General features: G+C 45.2%; 1 protein-coding gene across 2 annotated transcripts in view; it reads right to left on the reverse strand.

Moving 5' to 3' along the window:
• Positions 1–26143, reverse strand: part of gpr158b (G protein-coupled receptor 158b) — a 60792-nt gene extending 34649 nt beyond the window's left edge. Inside the window, exons 1-5 of one of the 2 annotated variants that reach the window (XM_077725064.1) lie at positions 24967–26143; positions 22935–23040; positions 16072–16174; positions 5482–5693; positions 4766–4834 (exon numbers count right to left, since the gene is read on the reverse strand). In XM_077725064.1, the coding sequence (XP_077581190.1) occupies positions 4766–4834; positions 5482–5693; positions 16072–16174; positions 22935–23040; positions 24967–25823 (1347 nt within the window). In that variant the 5' untranslated portion in view covers positions 25824–26143. The remainder of the gene's footprint in view (positions 1–4765; positions 4835–5481; positions 5694–16071; positions 16175–22934; positions 23041–24966) is intronic. The other variant, XM_077725063.1, reaches the window with a different exon arrangement.
• Between the last annotated feature and the right edge of the window lie 404 nt (positions 26144–26547).

Consider the following 26547-nt stretch of genomic DNA (forward strand, 5'->3'; position numbering starts at 1 on the left):
TAGATTGTGGCCTGGACATCGACATCAACACAGCTTTACGAATGTCTTGATACATGGCCAAAAAAACAAAACAAAAAACACATACCCATCCAAAATTGCCCCTGTATCTTGCTTACCCCCTTAGTTGTTGGTACCTGTAGTCTGCAATGTATATCTGGCATGTACCCTCTGTCTTCACAGAAACCACCATCTCTACTCTCTCTTTTGTAAATTGTCTAACCTATTCCACCCTCTTCTTACCCAATTTGAATCTTTACAATTTCTTAAACACATGCATTCTCCATCGTTTAGTCTGTCTATCTTCAAAACCTGCTGCTGGATGTTAAGCACACAAACTGTGCCACACCCTTTTCTACATTCACTAAGGCCATCATAGTGGACTGCACAATAAAAAGGATTTTTTTTATATGAACCAGATGGAATAGTCCTCTTTGGTTTGCATCCAACCATCTACGCCTCCTCCATAAATTAATCAGCAGATGTAATATCTATTTTTAAACAGGCTGTGTGAGAACTTGATGGACTGTTTAAAAATGCATTGAATGTTGCACCATGCACGGCTGAACACACATTTGATGGTTGCATAAAATAGACAAACTATTGCTGTGACTGCACAAACCAGAAAATATTTAAGTGTGACGATAGAGTTGAAACATTTCAAATGATTATCTGGTGAAAGGTAGAAATGCAAAAGGTATAAGAATAGCTAGAGCAGAGTAAAAGAGAAAAGCATGGTTGTAAACCTAAAAGAGTGGAAATATTTAGGTGAAGCTATTTTCAGCCCCTGTTATGCAACTAGGTGAAACCTTTGGAGGAGCCACCCAATGGTGCATTGGTCTGTCCACCTGACTTGGGTGCGGGCAGTCTGAGTTTGATTCCTTTTGGTGGTAATGTGGTTGTGAGAGTGAGTGGTTGTCTGTCTCTCTGTGTGTCCTAGGACTGACTGGCGACCAGTCTAGGGTGCATTCTGCCTTTTGCCCAAAGACAGCTGAGTTAGGCTCCAGCAACACCCGCAACCCTTTCCTGGGTGGGGGTATGGAAAATGGATGAATTAATGAACTTTTGGAACAGCATAAATGACAGATTACTTAACGTTTTGCAAGATAGCACCCAAGAAGGTAAAATGGGGAAATGGTTATGACTTTATCTCATCCCATTTTCTGAACTGCTGCATCCTCATTAGGGATGCTGGAGCCTATCCCAGCTGACTTGGGCCAGAGGTGGGGGACACCCTGATTTGGTGGCCAGCCAATCGCAGGGCACAAGGAGACAGAAAACCATGCACACTCACAGCCATCTCTAGGGGCAATTAAGACTGTTCAATCAGCCTACCATGCACGTTTTTGGCATGTGGGAGGAAACCGGAGTACCCGGAGGAAACCCACGCAGGCCCGGCGAGAACATACAAACTCCACACAGATAGACATGCCCAAGATCCCCTGAAAAAAGATGCATAGGCCAACGATTTTTGAGAGCTTTGGACTGAGCTGATGATAACATGAGAACATACAGCATTATTTACAATAAAACCATTTTTAAAAACCCTCGTTACGATGGTACTCTCGCTCAAATAAAATAAAATCAAAAGCCTTTATTGTCATTACGAAACAGTTGCGTATAACAAAATTGGCGGTGCTACTCCACAAAGTGGGTGTTTCCCAGTGAAAACATGAATAAGTAATTTAAAAAGTCACGCCTGGGCAAGGTAATTCTAAAATATTGCACATTGTTATTGCACACCGAATTTATTGCGCAGAAAGGATTGTGTAAGTCATGCTAATGCACGTTCAGAGCCCTGATGGCCTTGGGAAAAAATGTCCCTGAGTCTATTTGTCTGCGTTTTGTGAGACCTGTAGCGTATGCCACAGGGCAGCAACTGGAACAGGTTGTGACAAGGGTGGTAGGGGTCCCTAAACATGTTCCCGGCTCTGCTGATGTAGCGAGAGCTGGCAATGTCATCCAGTGAGGGCAGAGAGCAGCCGATGATCTTCTGGGCGGTGTTGATCACACCTCTGCATGGCTTTTCTGGAGTGAGGCCAGATGTGTGCTGCGTTTGCGAGAGTCCAGGATTATTTCTTTAGTTTTTGTGGTTCACCAAACACCACCATGACAGATTGTTGATCTCATCTCTGTAGGAAGACTCATCCCCCATTGACATGAGTCCAACCACAGGCAAATTTGATCATGGAGTTACAGTGGTGGGTTGGTCGGTGTACAGTTGTATGTGTACAGTCAGTATAGTAGAGGACTCAGTACACAGCCTTGAGGGGATCCAGTGCTCAGTGTAATGGAGGAAGAGAGGCGGGGACCGAGTCTAACAGTCTGTGGATGGTTGATTAAGAAATTCTTAATCCAGCAGCAGATAGAAGAGGATAGTCCAAGGTGGGAGAGTTTGTCAGTCAGAATGTCTGGTATTAAAGTGTTGAAAGCTGAGCTATAGTCAATGAAAAGCATCCTTACATAGTTCTTTCCCATGGTGCTCCAGGTGGCTCAGTGCTAGGTGTAGAGCTACTTCAATGGCACCCTCAGTGGACCTGTTTGTTCTATAAGAGAACTGGTCAGGGTCAACTGAGGGAGGGATTGTATTCCTGATATGGCGGGTGACAAATTTTTCAAAGCACTTCATGGTAAAAAGCGTGAGTGCAACAGGCCTATGGTCATTCAGGCTGTCAATTGTTGGCTTTTTAGAGACAGCGATAATGGTGGCAGATTTCAGGCAGGATGGAATGATGAATTGTTGCAGGGAACAATTGAATTTTTTATGAAAACTCCAGCCAGCTGGTCAGCACAGGCTTTGAGCACCTTCCTAGGTATTATGCCAGGGCTAGTAGCCTTCCTGGTGTTCACAATCTGCAGTACCTGTCTCACTTCATGTTCCTGAAGCTTCACTGTAGTGCTGCAAGTTGGTGGATGTGTTGAGACTGAATCAGATTTGTCAGTCTCAAAGCGAGCAAAGAAATGTTTGTTTCTCTGCTAGTAAAGCATCTGTGTTTACAAACACCTTATTATTGTTATTGTAATTGGTTTTGTGTTGTATGCCCTGCCACATCTTCTTTGGGTTATTTTTTGTGAAGTGCTCCTCAATTTTTCTTGTATATGCTGCCTTGGCCTTTTTAATGCCACTCTTCGGGTCTGCTCTGGCAGCGATGTAATGTAACTTGTCCCCTGGCCTTAAGGTAGTGTTACAGGGTTAAATGGGTGCCTGCGTCTCACTGGTCATCCAGGGATTTTGATTAGGAAAAAGCCGGATACATTTATTAACAGTGACAGTGTCCATGCAGTTTTTGATATAGGTAAGTAGAGTCTCTGTGTAGTCCTGGAGGATGTGGTGTTCAAAAAGTTCCCAAATGGTGCGGGAAAAACATTCCTACAGACGAGAAATGGCATCCTCAGGCCATGTTTTTATTCTCTTTGCTTGTGGCCTGGTAAAACGCCGGAGTGGGATGTATGAGGGGGTGAGGGACAGGCAGAGATGGTCGGAACCAGCAAGGTGAGGGAGGGGTGTGGCTCTACAAGCATGTTTAATGTTAGAATAAACAGGGTCTCGTCTCTGGTGTGACCCTTCACATACTGGATAAACCTAGGCAGAACAGTCTTTAACCATGCTGGGTTGAAGTCACCGGTGACAATAAGGACCCCATCGGGTTGGTCAAGCCGCTGTTTACTCTAGATGAGGAGAACAGTGAGTGTTAATGATCCTACTGTTGCAGCTCCAGTCGTTGTGTATGTACATAAATGCTTGCTTGCTCCATCGTGTTTCCCAGGTGTTCCTAATTTTCTTGTCAAACCATGTCAGTCTATTTAAACTCCACTGATTGTAATGTCATTCGTCGGATTGTCTGCTTTTGTTTGTCCAAGCATTGTTTCCATGTTCCCTATATTCATGTTCCATGTCTTTTACCTCGCTTTCCAGGTTGTGATTTGATTTCAAAGTCTTTGTAATTTTCTAAGATCCTGTTGAAGTTATTAAAATTTTTGTATGAGCACCACCTCTCTCGTCCTTGCCTGCTTCCCAGTTATTGGGTCCTATTCCCCATTTCCTCGCCGTGACGTCTTGCCAAAGATGTAACAAACTGAGCCCTGACGTCCGCTATTTTTCATTGCCATTTTTCATTGCCATTTTTCATTGCCATTTTTCATCTCTAATTCTGTTCCGATTTTCAGCTTAGATTTAGACATTTTTTAGAATTTTTTTTAAATACTTCAGAAAAAATCCACAATGTAGTGAAGCCTCGAAAGTTGAGGACGCAAAGTGAAGCATCACAGTATATTTCTTATTTTATGTTCTACTTTTCTGTTGCCTTGTTTTTTATGATCATATTTTTCTACATTTCCTATTTAATATTGTCTACCCATCGAAACACAATATGTGGAACATGTTTGCTACTGTTATTGTTAAGAACCTTTACACAAGGCCGCCTCGTGGTGTAGAGGCTCACTCGTTTGACTTTGGTGCATGCAGGTGCGGGCTCGATTCCTGTTGGTGGCAGTATTATTGGGAGTGCAAATGTTCGCTTGTTTCTCTGTGTGCCCTACGACTGACTGGCGACAAGTCCAGGGTACAGTCTATCTTTCACCTGAAGTCAGGTGGGTTAGGCTCCAGCAACCCTCACAACCCTTTCAAGGATGTGCGGTATGAAAGATGATTGAATGATGATTGATTTAATATTTCCACGCATATAAGAAAACAGAAAGTCTAACAAATAATAAAAAGAAATAGGAATATTGTCCTGAGTGGTGGAAAATTACTTCAACCGGTACTCACAGGTAAGTACAGCAGTAAAGCGCCAAACAAGATGGCTTCCAGCAGAATGAATCCAGATGTGCAGATGGTCTGTAGATGACACAGAGATGTTAGACTTTTCAGTGTTTTTTTTCCGCCACTCAGCACCAATGCCGGAGCGATTGCTAATACGAGCAGTATAGTATATCACTTCTTGTTGGCTGCTCATAAGAACAGCAGGGGCACTGGATCTCTCCCCCGCAACTCCTCGTGTAATATCTCTGGTCACAACTACCACTGAACGGAGCATTGCCAAATCATTAAGCAACAAAAACACAAAACGAGCAAGAGTGGACGGAGCTACCGCCGCCATCTTGGTTGCGGTCGCTAAAACGGATACAGACTCAAAAAGACGTTGTAAAGTTGGACAAAAACTGGAACCACACAAAGGAAGTCTTCCACAAGGTAAAGAACTTCTGCAGACTGCGACCGAGGTGGAGAATATGCAGAGACACTTTTTAAAGCTTATCCGTACAGTTCCTCAGTAGTCTGGAGCTGAAGAAAACAGGAGCAGAGTAGAGCCCCTCGATTCCATTCCTCAGAAGTCTGTAGCTGCAGACAGCAGTAGCCGAGTAGAGCCCCTCGACTCTGTTGCTAGTAAACGCCGACAGCACTTCCATCTTATCTTGCTACTGTTACAAACTGAATTTCCCGAATATGGGATGAATAAAGGTTAATCTAATCTAATCTTTGCTTACCGTACTTTTCCTGCAGTGGTAAACCACCACCATGCTAGCCAAATCCAGGACCATGCACAGACCTTGGAAGGAGGCCACTGCAAGCCGTAGCCCACTGTCCTCCTGAGCGAGGCAGGGAGTGTTGTCTCTGCAGTTGAGACAGCCATCCCGGCACGGAAGACACTTATTTGCAACATCAAATATGCCGTTTCTGTGAGAGCCATGTTCTTGACCTGGGAATAAAATGTTTGGTCAGACAATGGACTTATGGATTGATAGTTCAGATTTAGAAAATTAATAAATTTTCGCTTTTGTTTGATTTAATTTATTCGGTTGAGGAGAGCAGTATATCGGTTTTCCAGTGACAGTTTAATGAGGGGATTATATTTTATTAGTTTAATAATATACAGTCAGTATTCTAAGACATTTCTCACTGATTGATCAGAACATGCACAGTGGGGCAAATAAGTATTAAGTCAACGATCAATTGTGAAAAGTCTCCTACTTGAAAAGATCAGAGAGGCCTTTTATTGTCAACATGGGTACACCTCAACCATGAAAGACAGAATGTAGGAAAAAACTGAAAATCACATTATTTGATTTTTAAAGAATTTATTTCCAAATAAGAGTGGAAAATAAGTATTTGGTCATCTACAAACAATTAAGATTTCTGGCTGTCAAAGAGGTCTCACTTCTAATAAGCCTTACAAGATCTTCACTCATTGCCTGTATTAATAGCATCTGTTTTAACTCATTATCGGTATAAAAGAGACCTGTCCACAACATCAGTCTCTCACACTCCAAACACCACTTTGACCAAGACCAAAGAGATTTCAAAGGACACCAAAAACAAGATTGTAGACCTGCACCAGGCTAAAAAGACTGAATCTGCAATAAGTAAAACACTTGTTGTAAATAAATGAACTGTGGGAGCAATTATTAGAAAATGGAAGAAATACAAGACCACTGATAATCTCCCTCGATCTTGAGCTCCATCCAATATCTCACCCCGTAGCGTCAAAATGATAACAAGAACAGTGAGCAAAAATCCGAGAACCACAAGGAGGGGCCTAGTGCATTGGATAACTTTATTCATCCAGTATTCGGGAAATTTCATTGTGACAGTAGCAAGAACGGGTGAATGCAGATACAGAAAAAGAAAAACAAATAGTTACAAGTTAGACAGTACAGTTGCAAAGACCTCAGAACAACAAAGCAAAAGCACAAAGTACAAAGTACAAAGCAAAGCAAATGGGATCATTAAGAATCACCAAATAAAATCATTAAGACAGAAAAGCAGCAAAAACACAAAACAAACAAGACTCGACGGAACTACCGCCACCGGCTGCCACTTGAACGGCGCCATCTTAGTTGAGGTAGAAAAAACGGATACAGACTCTAGAAAAAGACATTGTAAAGTTTAATAAAACTGGAACCACATACAGGAAGTCTTCTACAGGATGGAGAACTTCTGCAGACTGGGACCGAGGTAGAGAATATGCAGAGTCACTCTCCTAAGCTTATCTGCACAGTTCCTCAGTAGTCTGGAGCTGAAGACAACAGTAGCAGAGTAGAAGCCCTAGACTCCATTTCCGGCCTGGTAAGCGCCGACAGCTCTTTCATCTTATCCCGTGATGGAATGGTTGGTCTGAAGCGTTGCTTCTTCTCCCGGCACTTCTGTCCAGCTCCGAATTTCCAGCGGTATTGAGGTGTTGCTCCTTCTGCGGCGTACTGTAACAGCTAGTCCCATGTGTATGACAGCGTAGCCATAGCTGAATGGTTCCAAAAAATAAGTCGCAGAAAGCAGTAAAAAGCCAGGCTAACAGAGCAAAGAAAGTTGTAAAAACATTTAAGTATAAAGTACAAAGTCAAGTAAAAAGGAATGTAATAAGAAATATTCAAATGTAATTAAAAAAGATAGAAGGGCTGTAAAACACGAAAAACAAATAAGAGTGGACAGAGCTACTGCTACTGGTTTCATGACGGCGCCCTCTTGGAGAAAAAAAATGAATGACCTACAGGGAGCTGAGACCACAGTAACAAAGGCTCTCAGTAACACAATGTTCTGCCAGGGACTCAAATCATGCACTGCCAGACGTGTCCCCCTACTGAAGCCAGTACACATCCAGGCCCGGGTTCGCTAGAGAGCAATTGGATGATCCAGAGGACTGGGAGAATGTGTTATGGTCAGATGAAACCAAAATATAACTTTTTGGTAGAAACACAGGCATTTGTTTTTGGAGGAGATATAATACTGAATTGCATCCGAAGAACACCATACCCACTGTGAAGAATGGTGGTGGAAACATCATGCTTTAAGGATGTTTTTCTGCAAAGGAACCAGGACGACTGATCTGTGTAAAGGAGAGATTTTGAGTGAAAATCTCCTCCAATCAGCAAAGACATTGAAGATGAGACGTGGCTGGGTCTTTCAGCATGACAATGATCCCAAACACACAACCAGAACAACAAAGGAGTGACTTCGTAAGAAGCATTTCAAGGTCTTGGAGTGGCCTAGCCAGTCTCCAGATCCAAAAACCCATAGAAAATGTGTGGAGGGAGTTGAAAGTCTGTGTTACCCAACGACAGCCCCAAACATGAGTGCATTGTGAATCGTCCAGGTTACAAATTTTGACGAATGATTCATTTTGTGCGACTTTAGCGTGCCAATCGATTCGGAGTCGATTACATAGGTAGCTTCTATCGTTTTAACAATTTTGTTTTCATATTGTTTCACATGGAAAGTATATATTTTGCTGCGTAATATACCCAGGTATATCAAATGATTTTTGCTTTTTTGAGATTCCCGTTTGTGCACCATTTAATATACCCCTGCCGTTTAATCTACCCGGGTATATTAAACGGCAACTCAACATTAAAATTCCAAATCAGATTATTCAGCAGTAAGTAGTTTTAATCTGAGCAGTCAGTAGTTAGTCTGCAAAACGATGATGCACCCCGTCACGGCATAAACAGTGCCTAAAGATTGTCTCGTACCTTCCCGTTTGTGCGCCATTTAATATACTCCTGCCGTTTAATATACCCAGGTATATTAAATGGAGGGGTATTGTCAGGAGTGGCTGGATTGCCTTTCCTGGCATGACGTCACGCTAATTATCAGCTGTCACTAATTACGTGATTAGATTATTTTTGGTATTTAAGCAATATGATTTTCTGTGGACGCCGTCGGATCGTTCTGGTTAAGTTCTGGTTTCGTTTCCTGTTAATCCTCGTAGTCATTGCTGTTTCCATTGACGCCACGCCGCATGTTCTTTTCGTTTGTAATGAGTGGTCAAGCCAAGTTATTTAAGTTATGTTACCCCGTTTATTAAATCAACCTACAAGAGCTACAGATCTGCCTCACCTTTCCATTTACTTCGGCGACTCTGCATCTGGGTTCAACTTCCCCTACGATCGCGTCGCACTACGCGGCGAGATCGTAACAGCACGATCCGACCTTCATGGACCCAGCGGAGCGCCACCCACGCTCGCGCCGACGCACTCGGCGACGCAAACCATCCACCTCGAAGACACCGGACTGCTTGGAATGTATAAGTAACCCCTCAGAATCGTTTAGGAATTTTGTAATGAACACACCGTGGTGCGGGGCTCTCAGGCACATCATTGCTAGAGATGAGCCACAGCTGGTAGGAGAGTTAGAGCCGCAGCGTACTCATACGCCCCACCACTGCTATGCACGTCGCCCTGGGAAGCCTTTACCGTTTCATCATGATGCCCAGGTGCGTACAACCACCAGAGACCGCCCAAGTTATCTTATGCCTATGCCCAGAGGTATTGATTCACCATGGAGGGAGCCTGAAGATTCTGGTGAGGAGGACATCGTTGAGGAAATTGATTTTTTCGCTGGCGTTTCGGAATCCGATGATGAATTCTTTGACCAATTCGGACCCCGAGACCTTCCACTGGAGGAGGATTATCCCGATTGTTTCCCCGATAATTCCTATTACAAATACCCCGACCAGCAATTACAGAGTGGGCTAACCACCAATTATGGGGCACGACGTGATGGCGGGGGTGCTGTGCAATCCTCCCAGAGGAGGCACCGAGCGCCACGCCGTAGAGCGAAGCGAAAGCAATACCTGGACACACTAACCACTGTCCAAGTTACGCGCCCGACCACGTCCGTCCAAGCTCTTTTTCCGACCACGTCCCTCCAAGCTCCTTTTCCGACCACGTCCGTCCAAGCTCTTTTTCCGACCACGTCCCTCCAAGCTCCTTTTCCGACCACGTCCCTCCAAGCTCCTTTTCCGACCACCACCACGCTTTTCCAAGTGCCCGAAGTTACTCGGCCGACCACGCCTTTCCAAGTGCCCGAAGTCACTCGGCCGACCACGCCTGTCCAAGTGGCCGAAGTCACTCGGCTGACCACGCCTGTCCAAGTGGCCGAAGTCACTCGGCCGACCACGCCTGTCCAAGTGGCCGAAGTCACTCGGCCGACCACGCCTGTCAAAGTGGCCCAAGTCACTCGGCCGACCACGCCTTTCCAAGTGCCCGAAGTCACTCGGCCGACCACGCTGTACCAGCAGCTCCTAAGGACTATGCAGCCCTCCCTGTTCCAAGTGGCCTAAGTCACTCGGCCGACCACGCTTTTTCAAGTGCCCGAAGTTACTCGGCCGACCACGCTGTACCAGCAGCTCCTAAGGACTATGCAGCCCTCCCCGTTCCAAGTGCCCGAAGTCACTCGGCCGACCACGCCTGTCCAAGTGGCCGAAGTCACTCGGCCGACCACGCCTGTCCAAGTGGCCGAAGTCACTCGGCCGACCACGCCTGTCCAAGTGGCCGAAGTCACTCGGCCGACCACGCCTGTCCAACCGAAGTCACTCGGCCGACCACGCCTGTCCAAGTGGCCGAAGTTACTCGGCTCAGCGCGCCGTTTCAAGTGCCCCAAGCTCCTGTGCCAAGGCCACGCAAATTACTCCCGTTGCCTTTGGTGTCGCCGGTCGCACCCGTACCGAAGCCACGGATCAGGTTTCTGGTGACGGACGGTCATTCTAGCACCGATCTCCCAAGCACCGCTCTCCCAAGCACCGCTCTCCCAGGCACCGCTCTCCCAAGCACCGCTCTCCCAAGCACCGCTCTCCCAAGCACCGCTCTCCCAAGCACCGCTCTCCCAAGCACCGCTCTCCCAAGCACCGCTCTCCCAAGCACCGCTCTCCCAAGCGCCTGCCCGTCCAGCGCCTGCCCGCCCAGAAGTGGCGACGATGCTCCGGCGCTCGATGAAGACGGGGCCGGCGACGTCGAGAGTGGTATTTCGCCGGAGTCCCTGGAAGATGGGACTGGCGACGTCGAGAGAGGCAATTCGCCGGAGTCCCTGGAGGAAGGGGCTGGCGACGTCGAGAGTGCCAATTCGCCGGTGCCCCTGGAGGAAGAAGCCGGTGACGTCGAGAGTGGCAATTCGCCGGAGTCCCTGGATGAAGGGGCTGGCGACGTCGAGAGTGCCAGTTTGCCGTTGCCCCTGGAGGATGGGGCCGGTGACGTCAAGAGTGGTAATTCGCTGGTGCCCCTTAAGGAGGAGGAAGCCGGTGACGTCGAGAGTGACAATGCGCCAGAGTCCCTGGAAGAAGGGGCGGGCGACGTCGAGAGTGCCAATTTGCCGTTGCCCCTAGAGGATGGGGCCGGTAACGTCAAGAGTGGTAATTCGCCGGAGTCCCTGGAAGAAGGGGCTGGCGACGTCAAGAGTGGTAATTCGCCGGAGTCCCTGGATGAAGGGGCTGGCGACGTCAAAAGTGGTAATTCGCCGGAGTCCCTGGAAGAAGGGGCTGGCGACGTCAAGAATGGTAATTCGCCGGAGTCCCTGGAGGAAGGGACTGGCGACGTCAAGAGTGGTAATTCGCCGGAGTCCCTGGATGAAGGGGCTGGCGACGTCAAAAGTGGTAATTCGCCGGAGTCCCTGGAAGAAGGGGCTGGTGACGTCAAGAATGGTAATTCGCCGGAGTCCCTGGAGGAAGGGACTGGCGACGTCAAGAGTGGCAATTCGCCGGAGTCCCTGGAAGAAGGGGCTGGCGACGTCAAGAGTGGAAATTCGCCGGAGTCCCTGGATGAAGAAGCCGGCGACGTCAAAAGTGGTAATTCGCCGGAGTCCCTGGAAGAAGGGGCTGGCGACGTCAAGAGTGGTAATTCGCCGGAGTCCCTGGAGGAAGGGACTGGCGACGTCAAGAGTGGTAATTCGCCGGAGTCCCTGGAAGAAGGGGCTGGCGACGTCAAGAGTGGTAATTCGCCGGAGTCCCTGGAAGAAGGGACTGGCGACGTCAAGAGTGGTAATTCGCCGGAGTCCCTGGATGAAGAAGCCGGCGACGTCGAGAGTGGCAATTCGCCGGTGCCCCTAGAGGACGGGGCCGGCGATGTCCAGAGAAGCAATGATCCGGGTTCCTGGGAGAAGAGGGTTGTCCACCCCCCGAGCAAACAGGGTAAGGTCCCCGACCGTATTAAACTTCTAATATTTCCTGAAGGCAGGCAGTTTGGCAAAGACTTAAGGGACCAGCTGGGATGCCTGCCGGATCGACCACAGCCTCGTCTCGTTTCTGGCCGGCGCGGACGCCCGCCGGATTGACCTCAGCCTCGTCTCGTATCCGGCTTGCGCGGACGCCCGCCGGATCGACCACAGCCTCGTCACGTTTCTGGCCGGCGCGGACGCCCGCCAGATCGACCTCAGCCTCGTCTCGTTTCTGGCCGACGCGGACGCCCGCCGGACCGACCACTGCCTCGTCTCGTTTCTGGCCGGCGCGGACGCCCGCCTGATCGACCACAGCCTCGTTTCTGGCCGGCGCGGACGCCCGCCGGATCGACCTCAGCCTCGTCTCGTTTCTGGCCGACGCGGACGCCCGCCGGACCGACCACCTGGTGACGGACGGTCATTCTAGCACCGATCTCCCAAGCACCGCTCTCCCAAGCACCGCTCTCCCAAGCACCGCTCTCCCAAGCACCGCTCTCCCAAGCACCGCTCTCCCAAGCACCGCTCTCCCAAGCACCGCTCTCCCAAGCACCGCTCTCCCAAGCACCGCTCTCCCAAGCACCGCTCTCCCAAGCACCGCTCTCCCAAGCACCGCTCTCCCAAGCACCGCTCTCCCAAGCACCGCTCTCCCAAGCACCGCTCTCCCAAGCACCGCTCTCCCAAGCACCGCTCTCCCAAGCGCCTGCCCGTCCAGCGCCTGCCCGCCCAGAAGTGGCGACGATGCTCCGGCGCTCGATGAAGACGGGGCCGGCGACGTCGAGAGTGGTATTTCGCCGGAGTCCCTGGAAGATGGGACTGGCGACGTCGAGAGAGGCAATTCGCCGGAGTCCCTGGAGGAAGGGGCTGGCGACGTCGAGAGTGCCAATTCGCCGGTGCCCCTGGAGGAAGAAGCCGGTGACGTCGAGAGTGGCAATTCGCCGGAGTCCCTGGATGAAGGGGCTGGCGATGTCGAGAGTGCCAGTTTGCCGTTGCCCCTGGAGGATGGGGCCGGTGACGTCAAGAGTGGTAATTCGCTGGTGCCCCTTAAGGAGGAGGAAGCCGGTGACGTCGAGAGTGACAATGCGCCAGAGTCCCTGGAAGAAGGGGCGGGCGACGTCGAGAGTGCCAATTTGCCGTTGCCCCTAGAGGATGGGGCCGGTAACGTCAAGAGTGGTAATTCGCCGGAGTCCCTGGAAGAAGGGGCTGGCGACGTCAAGAGTGGTAATTCGCCGGAGTCCCTGGATGAAGGGGCTGGCGACGTCAAAAGTGGTAATTCGCCGGAGTCCCTGGAAGAAGGGGCTGGCGACGTCAAGAATGGTAATTCGCCGGAGTCCCTGGAGGAAGGGACTGGCGACGTCAAGAGTGGTAATTCGCCGGAGTCCCTGGATGAAGGGGCTGGCGACGTCAAGAGTGGTAATTCGCCGGAGTCCCTGGATGAAGAAGCCGGCGACGTCGAGAGTGGCAATTCGCCGGTGCCCCTAGAGGACGGGGCCGGCGACGTCCAGAGAAGCAATGATCCGGGTTCCTGGGAGAAGAGGGTTGTCCACCCCCCGAGCAAACAGGGTAAGGTCCCCGACCGTATTAAACTTCTAATATTTCCTGAAGGCAGGCAGTTTGGCAAAGACTTAAGGGACCAGCTGGGATGCCTGCCGGATCGACCACAGCCTCGTCTCGTTTCTGGCCGGCGCGGACGCCCGCCGGATTGACCTCAGCCTCGTCTCGTATCCGGCTTGCGCGGACGCCCGCCGGATCGACCACAGCCTCGTCACGTTTCTGGCCGGTGCGGACGCCCGCCAGATCGACCTCAGCCTCGTCTCGTTTCTGGCCGACGCGGACGCCCGCCGGACCGACCACTGCCTCGTCTCGTTTCTGGCCGGCGCGGACGCCCGCCTGATCGACCACAGCCTCGTTTCTGGCCGGCGCGGACGCCCGCCGGATCGACCTCAGCCTCGTCTCGTTTCTGGCCGACGCGGACGCCCGCCGGACCGACCACTGCCTCGTCTCGTTTCTGGCCGGCGCGGACACCCGCCGGATCGACCACTGCCTCGTCTCGTTTCTGGCCGGCGCGGACGCCCGCCGGACCGACCACAGCCTCGTCTCGTTTCTGGCCGGCGCGGACGCCCGCCGGATCGACCACAGCCTCGTCTCGTTTCTGGCCGGCGCGGACGCCCGCCGGATCGACCTCAGCCTCGTCTCGTTTCTGGCCGGCGCGGACGCCCGCCAGACCTGCCACTGACTCGTCTCGTTTCTGGCCGGCGCGGACGCCCACCGGATCGACCACAGCCTCGTCTTGTTTCTGGCCGACACGGACGCCCGCCAGACTTGCCTCTGCCCCGTCTTGTTTCTGACCGGCACGGACGCCCGCCAGACCTGCCACTGACTTGTCTCGTTTCTGGCTGGCGCGGACGCCCGCCGGAGCGACCTCCCCGTCTGTTCTTGGGTTGGTGTGGAAGACCACCGGACATTTCTAGATCTCCCACCCACCCTCCCTGCTTGTTCCCGTTTCTCATGTTGTAATTGACCTTGGGACGTCTAGAATCCGTCCCTTAGAGGGGATGTACTGTCAGGAGTGGCTGGATTGCCTTTCCTGGCATGACGTCACGATAATTATCAGCTGTCACTAATTACGTGATTAGATTATTTTTGGTATTTAAGCAATATGATTTTCTGTGGACGCCGTCGGATCGTTCTGGTTAAGTTCTGGTTTCGTTTCCTGTTAATCATCGTAGTCATTGCTGTTTCCATTGACGCCACGCCGCATGTTCTTTTCGTTTGTAATGAGTGGTCAAGCCAAGTTATTTAAGTTATGTTACCCCGTTTATTAAATCAACCTACAAGAGCTACAGATCTGCCTCACCTTTCCATTTACTTCGGCGACTCTGCATCTGGGTTCAACTTCCCCTACGATCGCGTCGCACTACGCGGCGAGATCTTAACAGGTATATTAAAACAGCAAAATACGGTAATTATTGTTAAGGCTGACTAAACCACTAGTCTTTTGTTTTGAAACAAATCCTATCATTTCTAGGGTTGTTCTAATGGAAGTAGGTGTACACATCACCGGTAAGTGCAAAATGGGTGGCAATTTGTATGAAACTTCTAATAAGAAACCCAGACACTCGCAGAAGTTTAGTGGTTCGTATTCGACAAAATATCCCATGTTGAAGCCATCTCCAAAAGGACCGACATTTGCACATTGCAGAACATGCAATTGCAACTTCAGCTTGATTTATGTTGGAATTACTGACTGTAAAACGCATTTTAATAAGGTCCCAAACACAAAGTTAAACTTATTTTCATTAAGCTGTACTCTTTCGGTAGTTTACAAAAACACAATATTTCAATTAATTGGATTGGATTGGATAACTTTATTCATCCCGTATTCGCGAAATGCTAATAACATTAATTAACATTAATAAAAACATGATCATAAAAGATTGATTTAAATTGTCAATTGTTTATTTTTTTACACTTTATATTTATTTTGCATGAATCGCATTAACTGGGACGAGGGTACTACTGAAATGGGGTCGACAGAGGTTGACAGCTCTGTGTAAGGCTTGGGAGTGACGCATATCACGAGTTAAAATCAATTGTGGATGACAGGGCTCAAGTGTCGGCCAGCACTGTTGTTCAAGATTTCACCAAAGCTGGCATCAAGTTACCGGAATACACAACTCTGACTGACAGTGTAATGGAGTATATAGCATGTTGAACACCTAACTCTTTATATCAGATACAGAAGATGAGGATTTTGATGGTTTCCTAGATTTTAAATGCTTTAACTACTATTAATGTGTACCTTTTACCTCAATAAAGCACTATCAAACTTAGTTCTGATTGTGCCGCACTTAACATGCTAGTGGCTAGCTGCTAGCATAACATCCGCTAGTCTAGTGTTTTGCCAGCGCCCTATCCGAAGAGGCGCCTTTTGTATTGACAAAAAACTGAAAATAAACTCGCAACTGAGCTTGCGCCCTTTCAGACGATGCGATTTATAGGTGTGAAAATAGAGTAAATAAATAAAAAATAAAAACAGTACACGTACACCCTATTTCGGCGAGTCATAAACAGTTTATATTAAAATGTAATTGGATTTTACAGGGATCTGCTGGAGCTAGACTATATGTATTGCAACACCAAAGAATGATATGGCCTACCTTTAAAGCCATTAAGTGCGACACGGCTTGACTGGTAAAATCCTCTCTTGCATTGGCACTTGTATTTGTCCAACACAAATCCGTGGCCAACATTGGGTATGCACTGTGAGAGAAAAAAAAACAGATTCAAATGAGCACAGGAAGGGCACGGTTATTATCCTTTTTTATCTTCATGAACGTAGCTATGCAATTGCTTAATAGAGTTAATAAAGTTAATGAAATCCATGAACATGACCAAAAATATTTGAAAAGCAAGGGTTAGAAGTCCAAACAGATAAGTTATTATTCCTTGCTCATACGGTAAATATGAGGCACAAGTGTTTTCGATTTTCTTCTCACTCAGAAAGAAATGGGATAAAAAAGGACAAAATTGTAACAATAATTGGTGGGAAAAATAGCAATTTGCTTAACCTCTGCTGAGAATGCTTAAGTGAGGTGTACCTCTGGACTTTCCAACTATGACAAAAGGATAAGTTTGGCCTTATTTGGAGCAAAAATGATTCAGCTGGATAGTGAATCACAAAATTTAAACTGCTGGCATATCAAGACATGTCAATGTAGCAATCATCAAACAATTTTGTGTTTACTTTTTCAGAAGTTGGTGTTTTTGCAATAGTAAACAAGTGAGGTAACAACATACTTTGTAATTAGAACTGTCATTTAAAGTCTCTAATGAAATTAGTTTGATAAACTTATCTGAATGGCATAACCAGTGTTCATGGTAGAAGTTTTGAGTCTTCAATTTTATTCACATGCTCTTTTGCAGGAGGCAGCAGCCCACCAATAAACACACCTATGTCAGGGAAAATCACAGAGCAATGCCAAGTAACTGGGACACAAATTTAAATTTAAAATTAAGGGGTTGTTTGCAAAATTCCATTCCAGCTTAGACACCCCCTGGAACCAAAAAAACATTACACTGGTACATCTACTTTTGAAATTAATTGGTTCCAGAACTTGTTATGTAACTTGGATTTGGATGTAAATACTCTGATTCTTTCCACATTCCTCAAAATGGAAAACCAACTAAACCCTTTAAAAGTTATCAAAGTGCTCCAATTTTGTATGAAAGATGAGAGAAACACCAAAATGAGAGAAAAATAATGATTTATTAATGTATTCAAAATGAATAAGTATGCGAAAAACATTTTCTATTCGTGCAGGTGCCTAAGGAGGAAGCTAACGTTAGGCAACAGCCAAAGCACACAAACACATGCACATAAACACACTTTAAATTATGAATTTTAAACAAATTAGCATTAAATAGCTGCTTTTTCATAAATAAATCAACTCCATCACTGTTTGTCCTGCAATTTTCTTCTCTACCCAAAAGAATAATAGTTTCTCCATCCTCTTGTCCAGTACATAAAGGCCATGCCAAGAAGTTGTCACTTTTAATGCTTCCTTCTGCTTGAAGTAGGAGGGTAACGGCCGCATTGGGTTTGAGTTTGATTTGTTTAATAAATGGACCGTATATATTAATGAACATGTAAATATTCATGTTAATGAACATCTACCATATTTACTCGCATATAAGCCGCATTTGTCAGTAAAAAATAATGATGACTGAATCAAGGATATTGCTAGGGATATCGCCATCTCACCTAGCGTGCCGCCATCTTACTTTAAGCGTCTTACCTAGTTAAACGCGCTTTGACTGGCCAGATGCCTTTTTAGATGTGTTGGCATGGAGAACCAGGAAGTCCACCTACAAAGCCGTGGTGGAATACATTAACCCCTTTGCCTTGGTTATTGCACAAGGTTAAAATTTAGTATAACGTAAGATTAAAACTTTTTTAAGTGTGTATACAGGAATCTAAGTTTATTTAAGTTTATGTTACGTTACGAGCACAAGTCTCTCTTACTCTATCCCATCTGAAAACTCCCCGATGTATTGAATATTGCCTCATTTTATTATACAGAAAATTATCTTAAAAAAAAATCTTATAGAAAAAACAGCTCCACTGAGGATGCTATCGCCGTGGCTCTACACACAGCACTGAGCCACCTGGAGCACCAGGGGAACTATGTGAGGATGCTTTTCATTGACTATAGCTCAGCCTTTAACACTATTAAGCCGGACATTCTGAAGGACAAACTCTACCACCTTGGACTATCCTCTTCAATCTGCTGCTGGATAAAGAACTTCTTGACTGGCCGACCACAAACTGTCAGACTGGGTTCCCTCCTCTCTTCCTCCATTACACTGAACACTGGCTCACCACAAGGCTGTGTACTGAGTCCTCTCCTGTACTCCCTGTACACATACGACTGCACACCAGCCCACCAGTCAAACTCCATCATCAAATTTGCCGATGACACCACTGTGATCGGACTCATCTCAGGCGGGGATGAGTCGGCTTACAGAGACGAGGTCGACAAACTGTCTTTTTGGTGCTCGGCGAACAATCTTACACTAAATACCACAAAGACTAAAGAAATAATCCTGGACTTTCGCAAGCGCAGCACAGACCTGGCCCCACTCCTCATTAACGGAGTATGTGTAGACAGGGTCCAGTCCTTCAAATTTCTGGGAGTCCATGTCACGGATAGGCTCTCCCGGTCTACAAACACCACAGTGGTAGTGAAGAAGGCCCAGAAACGACTCCACTTTCTCAGGGTACTGAGAAGGGACAAATTGGACACCAAGCTTCAGGCAACCTTCTACAGAGCCACTGTGGAGAGCATCCTGACTTACGGCATTGCCGTGTGGTATGCCGGAAGCACGGCAGCAGACAAAAAAAGCCATGCAGAGGGTGATTAACACTGCCCAGAAGATCGTCAACTGCTCTCTGCCATCACTAGAAGACATTGCCAACCCCCGGTACCTCAGAAGAGCCGGGTCCATTGTTGGGGACCCATACCATCCTGGACACGGCCTGTTCCAGTTGCTTCCATCTGGCAGACGCTACAGGTCCTACAAAGCACGGACAAACAGGCTCAAGGACAGCTTTTTCCCAACAGCCATCAGGACTCTGAACCTGCAGCAACACGTGACGACAACACAAATCCCTTCTATGAAATTAAGTCGCAGTGAAGTAACAGGAAGTTCGTTTGGCGTGGATCTGCCTCCCACAGGCTGACTGAGGGAGGGTAAGTAAGAAGACTGTTCTTGTTGGCATCGGTGAGGCAACTTGCAGTCGCCGGATTGATGGCACTCAAGGCGGAGAGCTAACAAGTATGAATATGTCATAAATAAATGTCATAAATGTGTCTTGCCTGGGAAGACGAACTTGTGGAGAAGCACTATACAATTTCGTCATACGCTGCTGAGGGTGTGATGACTACTAGGCTTTTTGTCAAGTCAATGATGACGACAATGCCTATGTCTGATTTTCATTTTTCATTACAGCATCATAACCACGAGTTATTTGTTACTCTGTACATAGATGGTGATTTACAACTAATACAAATGTTTTTCTAATGTAATGTCAGTTTTTTTGTCTTTTTTGAGTGAGAACAATTTAATTTGTATATAGTTCATTTCTATGGAAAAAAATTATTTCAGATAAGAGTAAATGAACATATGAGCTCAGTCCCGGAATAAATTATGCTCATATCTCAAGGTAAAATTGTAATATGAACCTGTGAAATGAACGTTGCCCAAAGAAATGATAAGAAAACAAATTAATTTGTTCCAACCCTCTGAACAAATACCAAACACAGGATATTGGATAAGAAAAACATTTTTATTTGTTCTAATTCGCTATCTATTAACAGAGTAGCAAATAACTAGTGGTTATGATATTTAATAGTACTAGAATTAGACGGATTGATAGAGAGGGGCAGGGAGAGAGAGAGGGGGAGAGACTTTTTGCACACCAACACGCCCGTAACATAACATAAACGAATTTAAATGAACTTGGATTACGATACAGACACTCTCAAAAATCAGTTTGACCTAACCTTACACTTAACTTAGTTCTAATATTTTTTTGCATTTTTATACCTTTCTTCTCCCGGGTTGGCTTTATTTGTTTAAAAGTCTCCACCCTGACTTTCAGCTGCAGACAAAAAGAATCCCATCAAGAATTGTTTGCTTTGGTCTTCTCTTCAAAATGTTCAGAAAATGATGCACACAAATGTCCTCGCAATGGGATAACGCACGGCCATTGCAAACGAGAAGTAGTATACTCCTCTCGTATTAGCGATCGCTCTGACATTCTGCCTTGACTAACGGGGGAGGGGGGGGGCATAGAAGAAATGTTATGCTTTGCTCGGTGCTCATAGTGACATTACATGCAGGAGTTGTGAGGAGAAAGACAGTGCCCATGATATTCTTATGAGCAGGCTTTCGCGTCCCCTGTAGGCTCATACAACAAAATTTGTCTTGTATCTCACGATAAATATTTGCTTGAAATTTTGTTCATATCTCAAATTGCTTGTATGTCGGGTCAGTCGTATATCGAGGTATTACTGTACATCTAAAACAAATGATGCTTTGTACTTTAATGTTTTTACAACTTTCTTTGTTCTGTTAGCCTGGCTTTTTACTGCTTTCTGCGACTTATTTTTCGGAACCATCCAGCCATGCCTACGCAGTCATACATGGGACTAGCTGTTACAATACGCAGCAGAAGGAGCAACACCTCAATACCGCTGGAAATTGGGAGCTGGACAAAAGTGCCGGGAGAAGCAGCAACACTTTTGACCAACCAGTCTATAATGGGATAAGATGGAAGAGCTGTCGGCGCTTACCAGACCGAAAACAGAGTCGAAGAGTTCTACTCTGCTACTGATGTCTTCAGCTCCAGACTATTGAGGAACTGTGCAGATAAGCTTGGAAGAGTGACTGCATATTCTCAACCTCGGTCCCAGTCTGCAGAAGTTCACCATCTTGTGGAAGACTTCCTGTTTGGTTCCAGTTTTATCCAACTTTACAACGTCTTTTTCTTGACTCTGTATCCGTTTTTGCTGCCGCAACCAAGATGGCGCCGTTCAAGTGGCAGCCGGCGACGATAGCTCCGTCCACACTTGTTCGTTTTGTGTTTATGCTGCTTTTCTGTCTTAATGATTTGGTGATTCTTAATGATCCCATTTATTTTGCTATGTTTTGTACTTTGTGCTTTTGCTTTGTTGTTCTGTGGCCTTTGCGACTGTACTGTCTATCTTGTAATTATGTTTTTTTGTTCTGTATCTGCATTTCCCCCCTCTTGCTACTGTCACAAAGAAATCTCCAAATTTGAGATTAATAAAATTATCCAATCCAATACAGTGATAAATGTTGTGTGCATAATTTTCTGAATATTTTGAATGAAAGACAAACGCAAACAACCCTTGATAATTTGCAGCTCAAAGTCAGGGTGAAGGCGGGGCAAATAGTAGGGGTAAGTATTTGGTCAGCTACAAACAAGCAAGATTTCTGGCTGTCAAAGAGGTCTAACTTCTTCTAATGAGGTCTCCACTCGTTACCTGAATTAATAGCATCTGTTTTAACTCATTGTCTATTTTTCAATCTTATTGTTACTTACTAACATCTGTGAGGCAAACTGTTTCTACAGTCGTCAGGATTTAATAAATCTCACGAGGAGATGCGATATATCCATCATTGATCGAAGATGGCGCCGCCACAAGGAAGTCAGTGGCAGTAGCTCTGTCCACCCTCATTTATTTTTTGTGTTTTACAGCCTTTCTATCTTTTTTTAATTACATTTTAATATTTCTTAATACATTCCTTTTTAATTTACTTTGTACTTTATACTTTTTACTTTAATGTTTTTACAACTTTCTTTGTTCTGTTAGCCTGGTTTGTTTCTGATACTTCTTCTTTTGGAACCATTCAGCCATGTCTACGCTGTCACACACATGGGACTAGCTTTTACAATACACAACAGAAGGAGCAACACATCGATGTCGGCGGAGATTCAGAGCTGGACGAAGGGGCCGGAAGAAAAGCCTATGATTCTAACCAACCATTCCATCCTGGGATAAGGTGGAAGTGCTGTCGGCATTTACCAGCAACGGAGTCGAGGGGTTCTACTTGGCTAATGTTGTCTCAGCTCCAGACTACTGAGGAACTGTGCGGATAAGGTTGGAAGAGTGACTCTGCATATTCTCTACATCGGTCACAGTCTGCAGAAGTTCCCTATCTTGTGGAAGACTTCCTGTGTGTGGTTCCAGTTTTTGTCCAACCGTTTGTCTTTTTGAGTCTGTATCTGTGAGCTTGTGCTTGGGTGAGAAGTCGAGGTTTGAAAACAATTTTGGAGTCTTCCCGGATCCACATGAGAGGTCGAGGTTTCAAAACAATTTTGATAAGTCCAGCTGGATAGAGGATCGACCTTTTCATTGATGATTTTATTGCAAGCAAATATATAATAAGAGACTAAAAGAAACCTAACATTCCCACCTGTTATCATATATATGTACGTAATCTACTTAAAAACTTCCTTTCGGCTTTATTCTATTAATTCATTTTATGGTAAATACAAATACACTTGGGGATGTTTGTTGTCTATCTATCTATCTATCTATCTATCTATCTATCTATCTATCTATCTATCTATCTATCTATCTATATATATATATATATATATATATATATATATCTATATATATATATATATATATATATATATATATATATATATATATATATATATATATATATATATATATATATATATATATATATATATATATATATATATATATATATATATATTTTATGGGTTTGTGTATGTGCTTAGGTTATTGCTGAGCCGCTCCATCGCGGGTAGAAAAATGTTCAATTAAATAAAAACGTAATATTAAAACCTACAAAATAATAAATATGAATTAATATTTTTGGGTCTGTCTTTAATGATTAACAAAACTGTGACACATCACACAAAATCACACTCCTAGGGAATAGGTACTAAACCTACTTCCATACTGGTGATATTACAACGGTGTGTCTCAGCAAACCAGCCACTGCCGCCGCATTGGTCAATATCTACATCCTGCAATTTCACATCCAGTCTGACAACACCCCTATCAAGTAGAAAGAACAGGTAGAAGGGCATTTAGTAAAATATTAAATGCAAAGATAACCATATTTATTCGAGTGTACATTTTTTACAATGAAAAAACATATTTGTATTGGATCTAATTTACCACCTACTAGCAGAGCAAATACCGAGTGGTATTATGGTTAATAATAAAATGAGCTTGTTATTGTTTTTTCCCATTGCTTCCTCAGTGTTCTGTTGTTCGTGAGAGAGGGGGGGGGGGGGTTGAGAGAGAGGGAGAGAGATAGACAGATATCTATATATATATATATATATATATATATATATATATATATATATATATATATATATATATATATATATATATATATATATATATATATATATATATATATATATATATATATATATATATATATATATATATATATATATATATATATATATATATATATATATATATATATATATATATATATATATATATATATATATATATATATATATATATATAGATAGATATCTCTCTCTTGCTCTCTCTCTCTCCCTCCCTCCCTCCCTCTCTCTCTCTCTCTCTCTCTCTCTCTATCAGATCATCAATAGGAGCGTCACTGCACTGTATAGTTGCCACTACCTCAAGCTAATTAAATATATTTTTATCATTGGTGTATTCTGGATGCATACTCTCATTGATGGTCATTGATAGTCATTGATAGTCATTTATACTCATTGATACTCGTTGATTTGCAACAATGTAACAATGCTGTCAAAATAATTCAGAGAATTTTCGGCTTCGAATGGGATGAAATGACCAAAATGCACATATTTTCATATATTTTTACTTTTAAATTTTGAGTGTAGCTCAGGATTAACATTGGAAAATATGAATTGTTTATGGTTTTCTCAGTCAAAAAGGTTCCCAACCCCTGCCCTAGTGGTTTGATTTACGCAAGCCTAAAAGCACAATACACTAACCCCTAGTTTTTCGCAGATACATTAGAAAAGACATGTGAAAAACCACAAAATTGGATCACCCCTATTATTACTACATACCATACTACATGTTTTTTTCCTACACAAAAATAAAAGTAAACAACTACAATTATCAAGAAGTGTATTTATTAAATATCAGTTATAGGCTTATGAAAAGACAATAATATAGTAATATGTAATTATAATCAATAAATAAAAAATGTAAATACTATAATGCAGTGGCGGTCCGTGCATTTTCTCGTAGGGCCTTCAACGAATCAATCCAACCCTCAAAAACTATTTTATGGCTATAAAACCTCGACTGCAGCTACAGCTGCGACAAATAAAAAATAATCAATGCACAAAAATGGGGTAAAATCCACTTCCTAGCAGCATTTGGTGATTAAATACAAAAACTGGAGCTTTTCAGATATCAGAACTTGGCCCACAATTGAAATATTATTTAGGAATATAGCCATATCTTACACACCAAAAATGAAATGTGATTGGTTAAATGCTTCAATATGAAAACACACATCTGGAAGCAGTGCAACCAGAGGGGAACGCAATAAAAGGAAGCTAACAGACAGTTTGGAATTATTTAATAAGTATTGATGGACAAAATATAATAATATATGATTCAGATATTTTTAGGCCAGCATAGAAGGCATTGAAGGCCCCGACGGCCCGCCACTGATAAGTAGTCTACAGTTGTATCGGGTACCGATAACAATACAAATAGTATCAGATCGGATCAGAACATCACTACTAATGTCGACTACATTGGTGAGTATTCCTTGCTCCTTAACGCGCTAAGCCTCCCCACTCTTGACAACCTACTGACGCCCCTGTCAACAACCATCACCAGTTTACAAAAGAATCAGGACTTCGGACGCCCACAGGAACTGCGAGTTATGCCAGGCTCGGTAAAAGAAAGAGATTTTCTTCACGAAAGTGTCAAGTGGGAAACTCTTACCTGAACTCAAGTTCCGCATCTTTCTTAAATCCATAGAATCCCGCTGACAAGGTGAGGAGCCAATATGGCACGAACGCGCCATGATGGCATTCCAAGTAAGGTGCAGACCACTTGATCTGATTTTTCTCTAATAGGTAATCCCCAGTTTTGGGGTCCGAGCTCCCATGTGTTCGCCTTCCGTCTTTTAACGACCTCATTAACCACTCGGAAGCGGTGCTCTTCGGAAGCCGTTCCTGAAGCACCACCTCCTTCGCGACCCTGGTCGCCTGCAGAAAGACGTGCGAGTTGGCGCCCTTGTAGAAGTCTAACACGGCTCTGTAGATTTTGGGGTCCCCCTCGACCATGCCCCGAACCATCGCTTGATACCAGTGGATATCCTTCTCTAATGTGTCCTCTTGAGACTTGTTGGTCTGCATGATCATGTTTAAAAAGTTCGTGGCGTGCGTTATAGTCTCCAAGATAGTATGCAGCGAGTAATGGGAGGCGACGTGAAAGCCGCCTCGCAGACTGCTCAATTCGTACCTCCTTGAGCAGGTCAACTGCCTCAGCCCCGAAGTCTTGCCGCTGTGGAGGAAAGCGGTCACCACCCGCGGGAGTTCCTCCTCGATTTTGTGCATCACGACCGTGCGTCCGGTAGCTGACAACGAATGATCCTGGTTTGGGTGATGGTGAGGCTGGTGGTGATGGGGGCTAAGCACTGAAGGGCTTTCGTCTCGTTCGTTTTCCGACCATTCCACGTAGCCGTAGTTCGAGCTTAAAACAAGTCCCATTTGGAGGAGCACGAAAAGAAGATTCATCCTCCTCGGTCTTCTTCTGGGACACCCAGAGGAAAGCGCTCGGCAAAGTGTTAAGTGCATTACTAACAGCTCTGCTGTTTTAAGGAGGATGTGCAATTCAAAATGTTGACATAGCCCAATTAAAGAGCCCACGTTTCATTGCACGCAATAATCGCATGCACATGCTTCGTCCACGAACATGAAGGCGATTTCTCTTCTATCCTTTCGCTGGAAACGCTCGCTCCATGTCAGAGGAGATGAACGAAAGTGGGGAAAATTGTCCTTTAAATTCCCCTACTAAGATAAAAGTCCACCTGGCGACCCCTGCTGGAAATCCGGCGGGCGTTCGTGTTCTCGTGGTCAAATGAGCGGACGCTAAAAATAGCCCGCCCCCCTATTCCAAGCATCACAATTCAATTCAAAACAAACGAGTGACAACACAACACAATATGGCTCGAACATTGTCTGCTTTTAAAAATGAAATAAAGTCCCCTCATAAAAACAAAATATTCAATTATTCAATATTCAAATATTCAATATTCAATTAGAGTTAGTAATTTCATCATTTTATAAATTTTAAAACACAAAAAAAAATGCACGTATGCGCAAAGCATCATGGGGGATCACGGGCGCAACACAGTCACATCACGGCCGCATCACGGGCATAAGCGCGCAAGCTGATTGCTCACTGAATGTACTCGACTCCCCATTGGCCCATTCACCACGGAAGCCCAAGCTTCTCCCGATGCCCATTCTCAGTCCACGATTATCTCGTGCTGTACAGTACGCTTCTCGCCAAGTTAAG

The sequence above is a fragment of the Stigmatopora nigra genome, chromosome 9, assembly GCF_051989575.1.
Source record: "Stigmatopora nigra isolate UIUO_SnigA chromosome 9, RoL_Snig_1.1, whole genome shotgun sequence".
Taxonomy (NCBI): Eukaryota; Metazoa; Chordata; class Actinopteri; order Syngnathiformes; family Syngnathidae; genus Stigmatopora; species Stigmatopora nigra.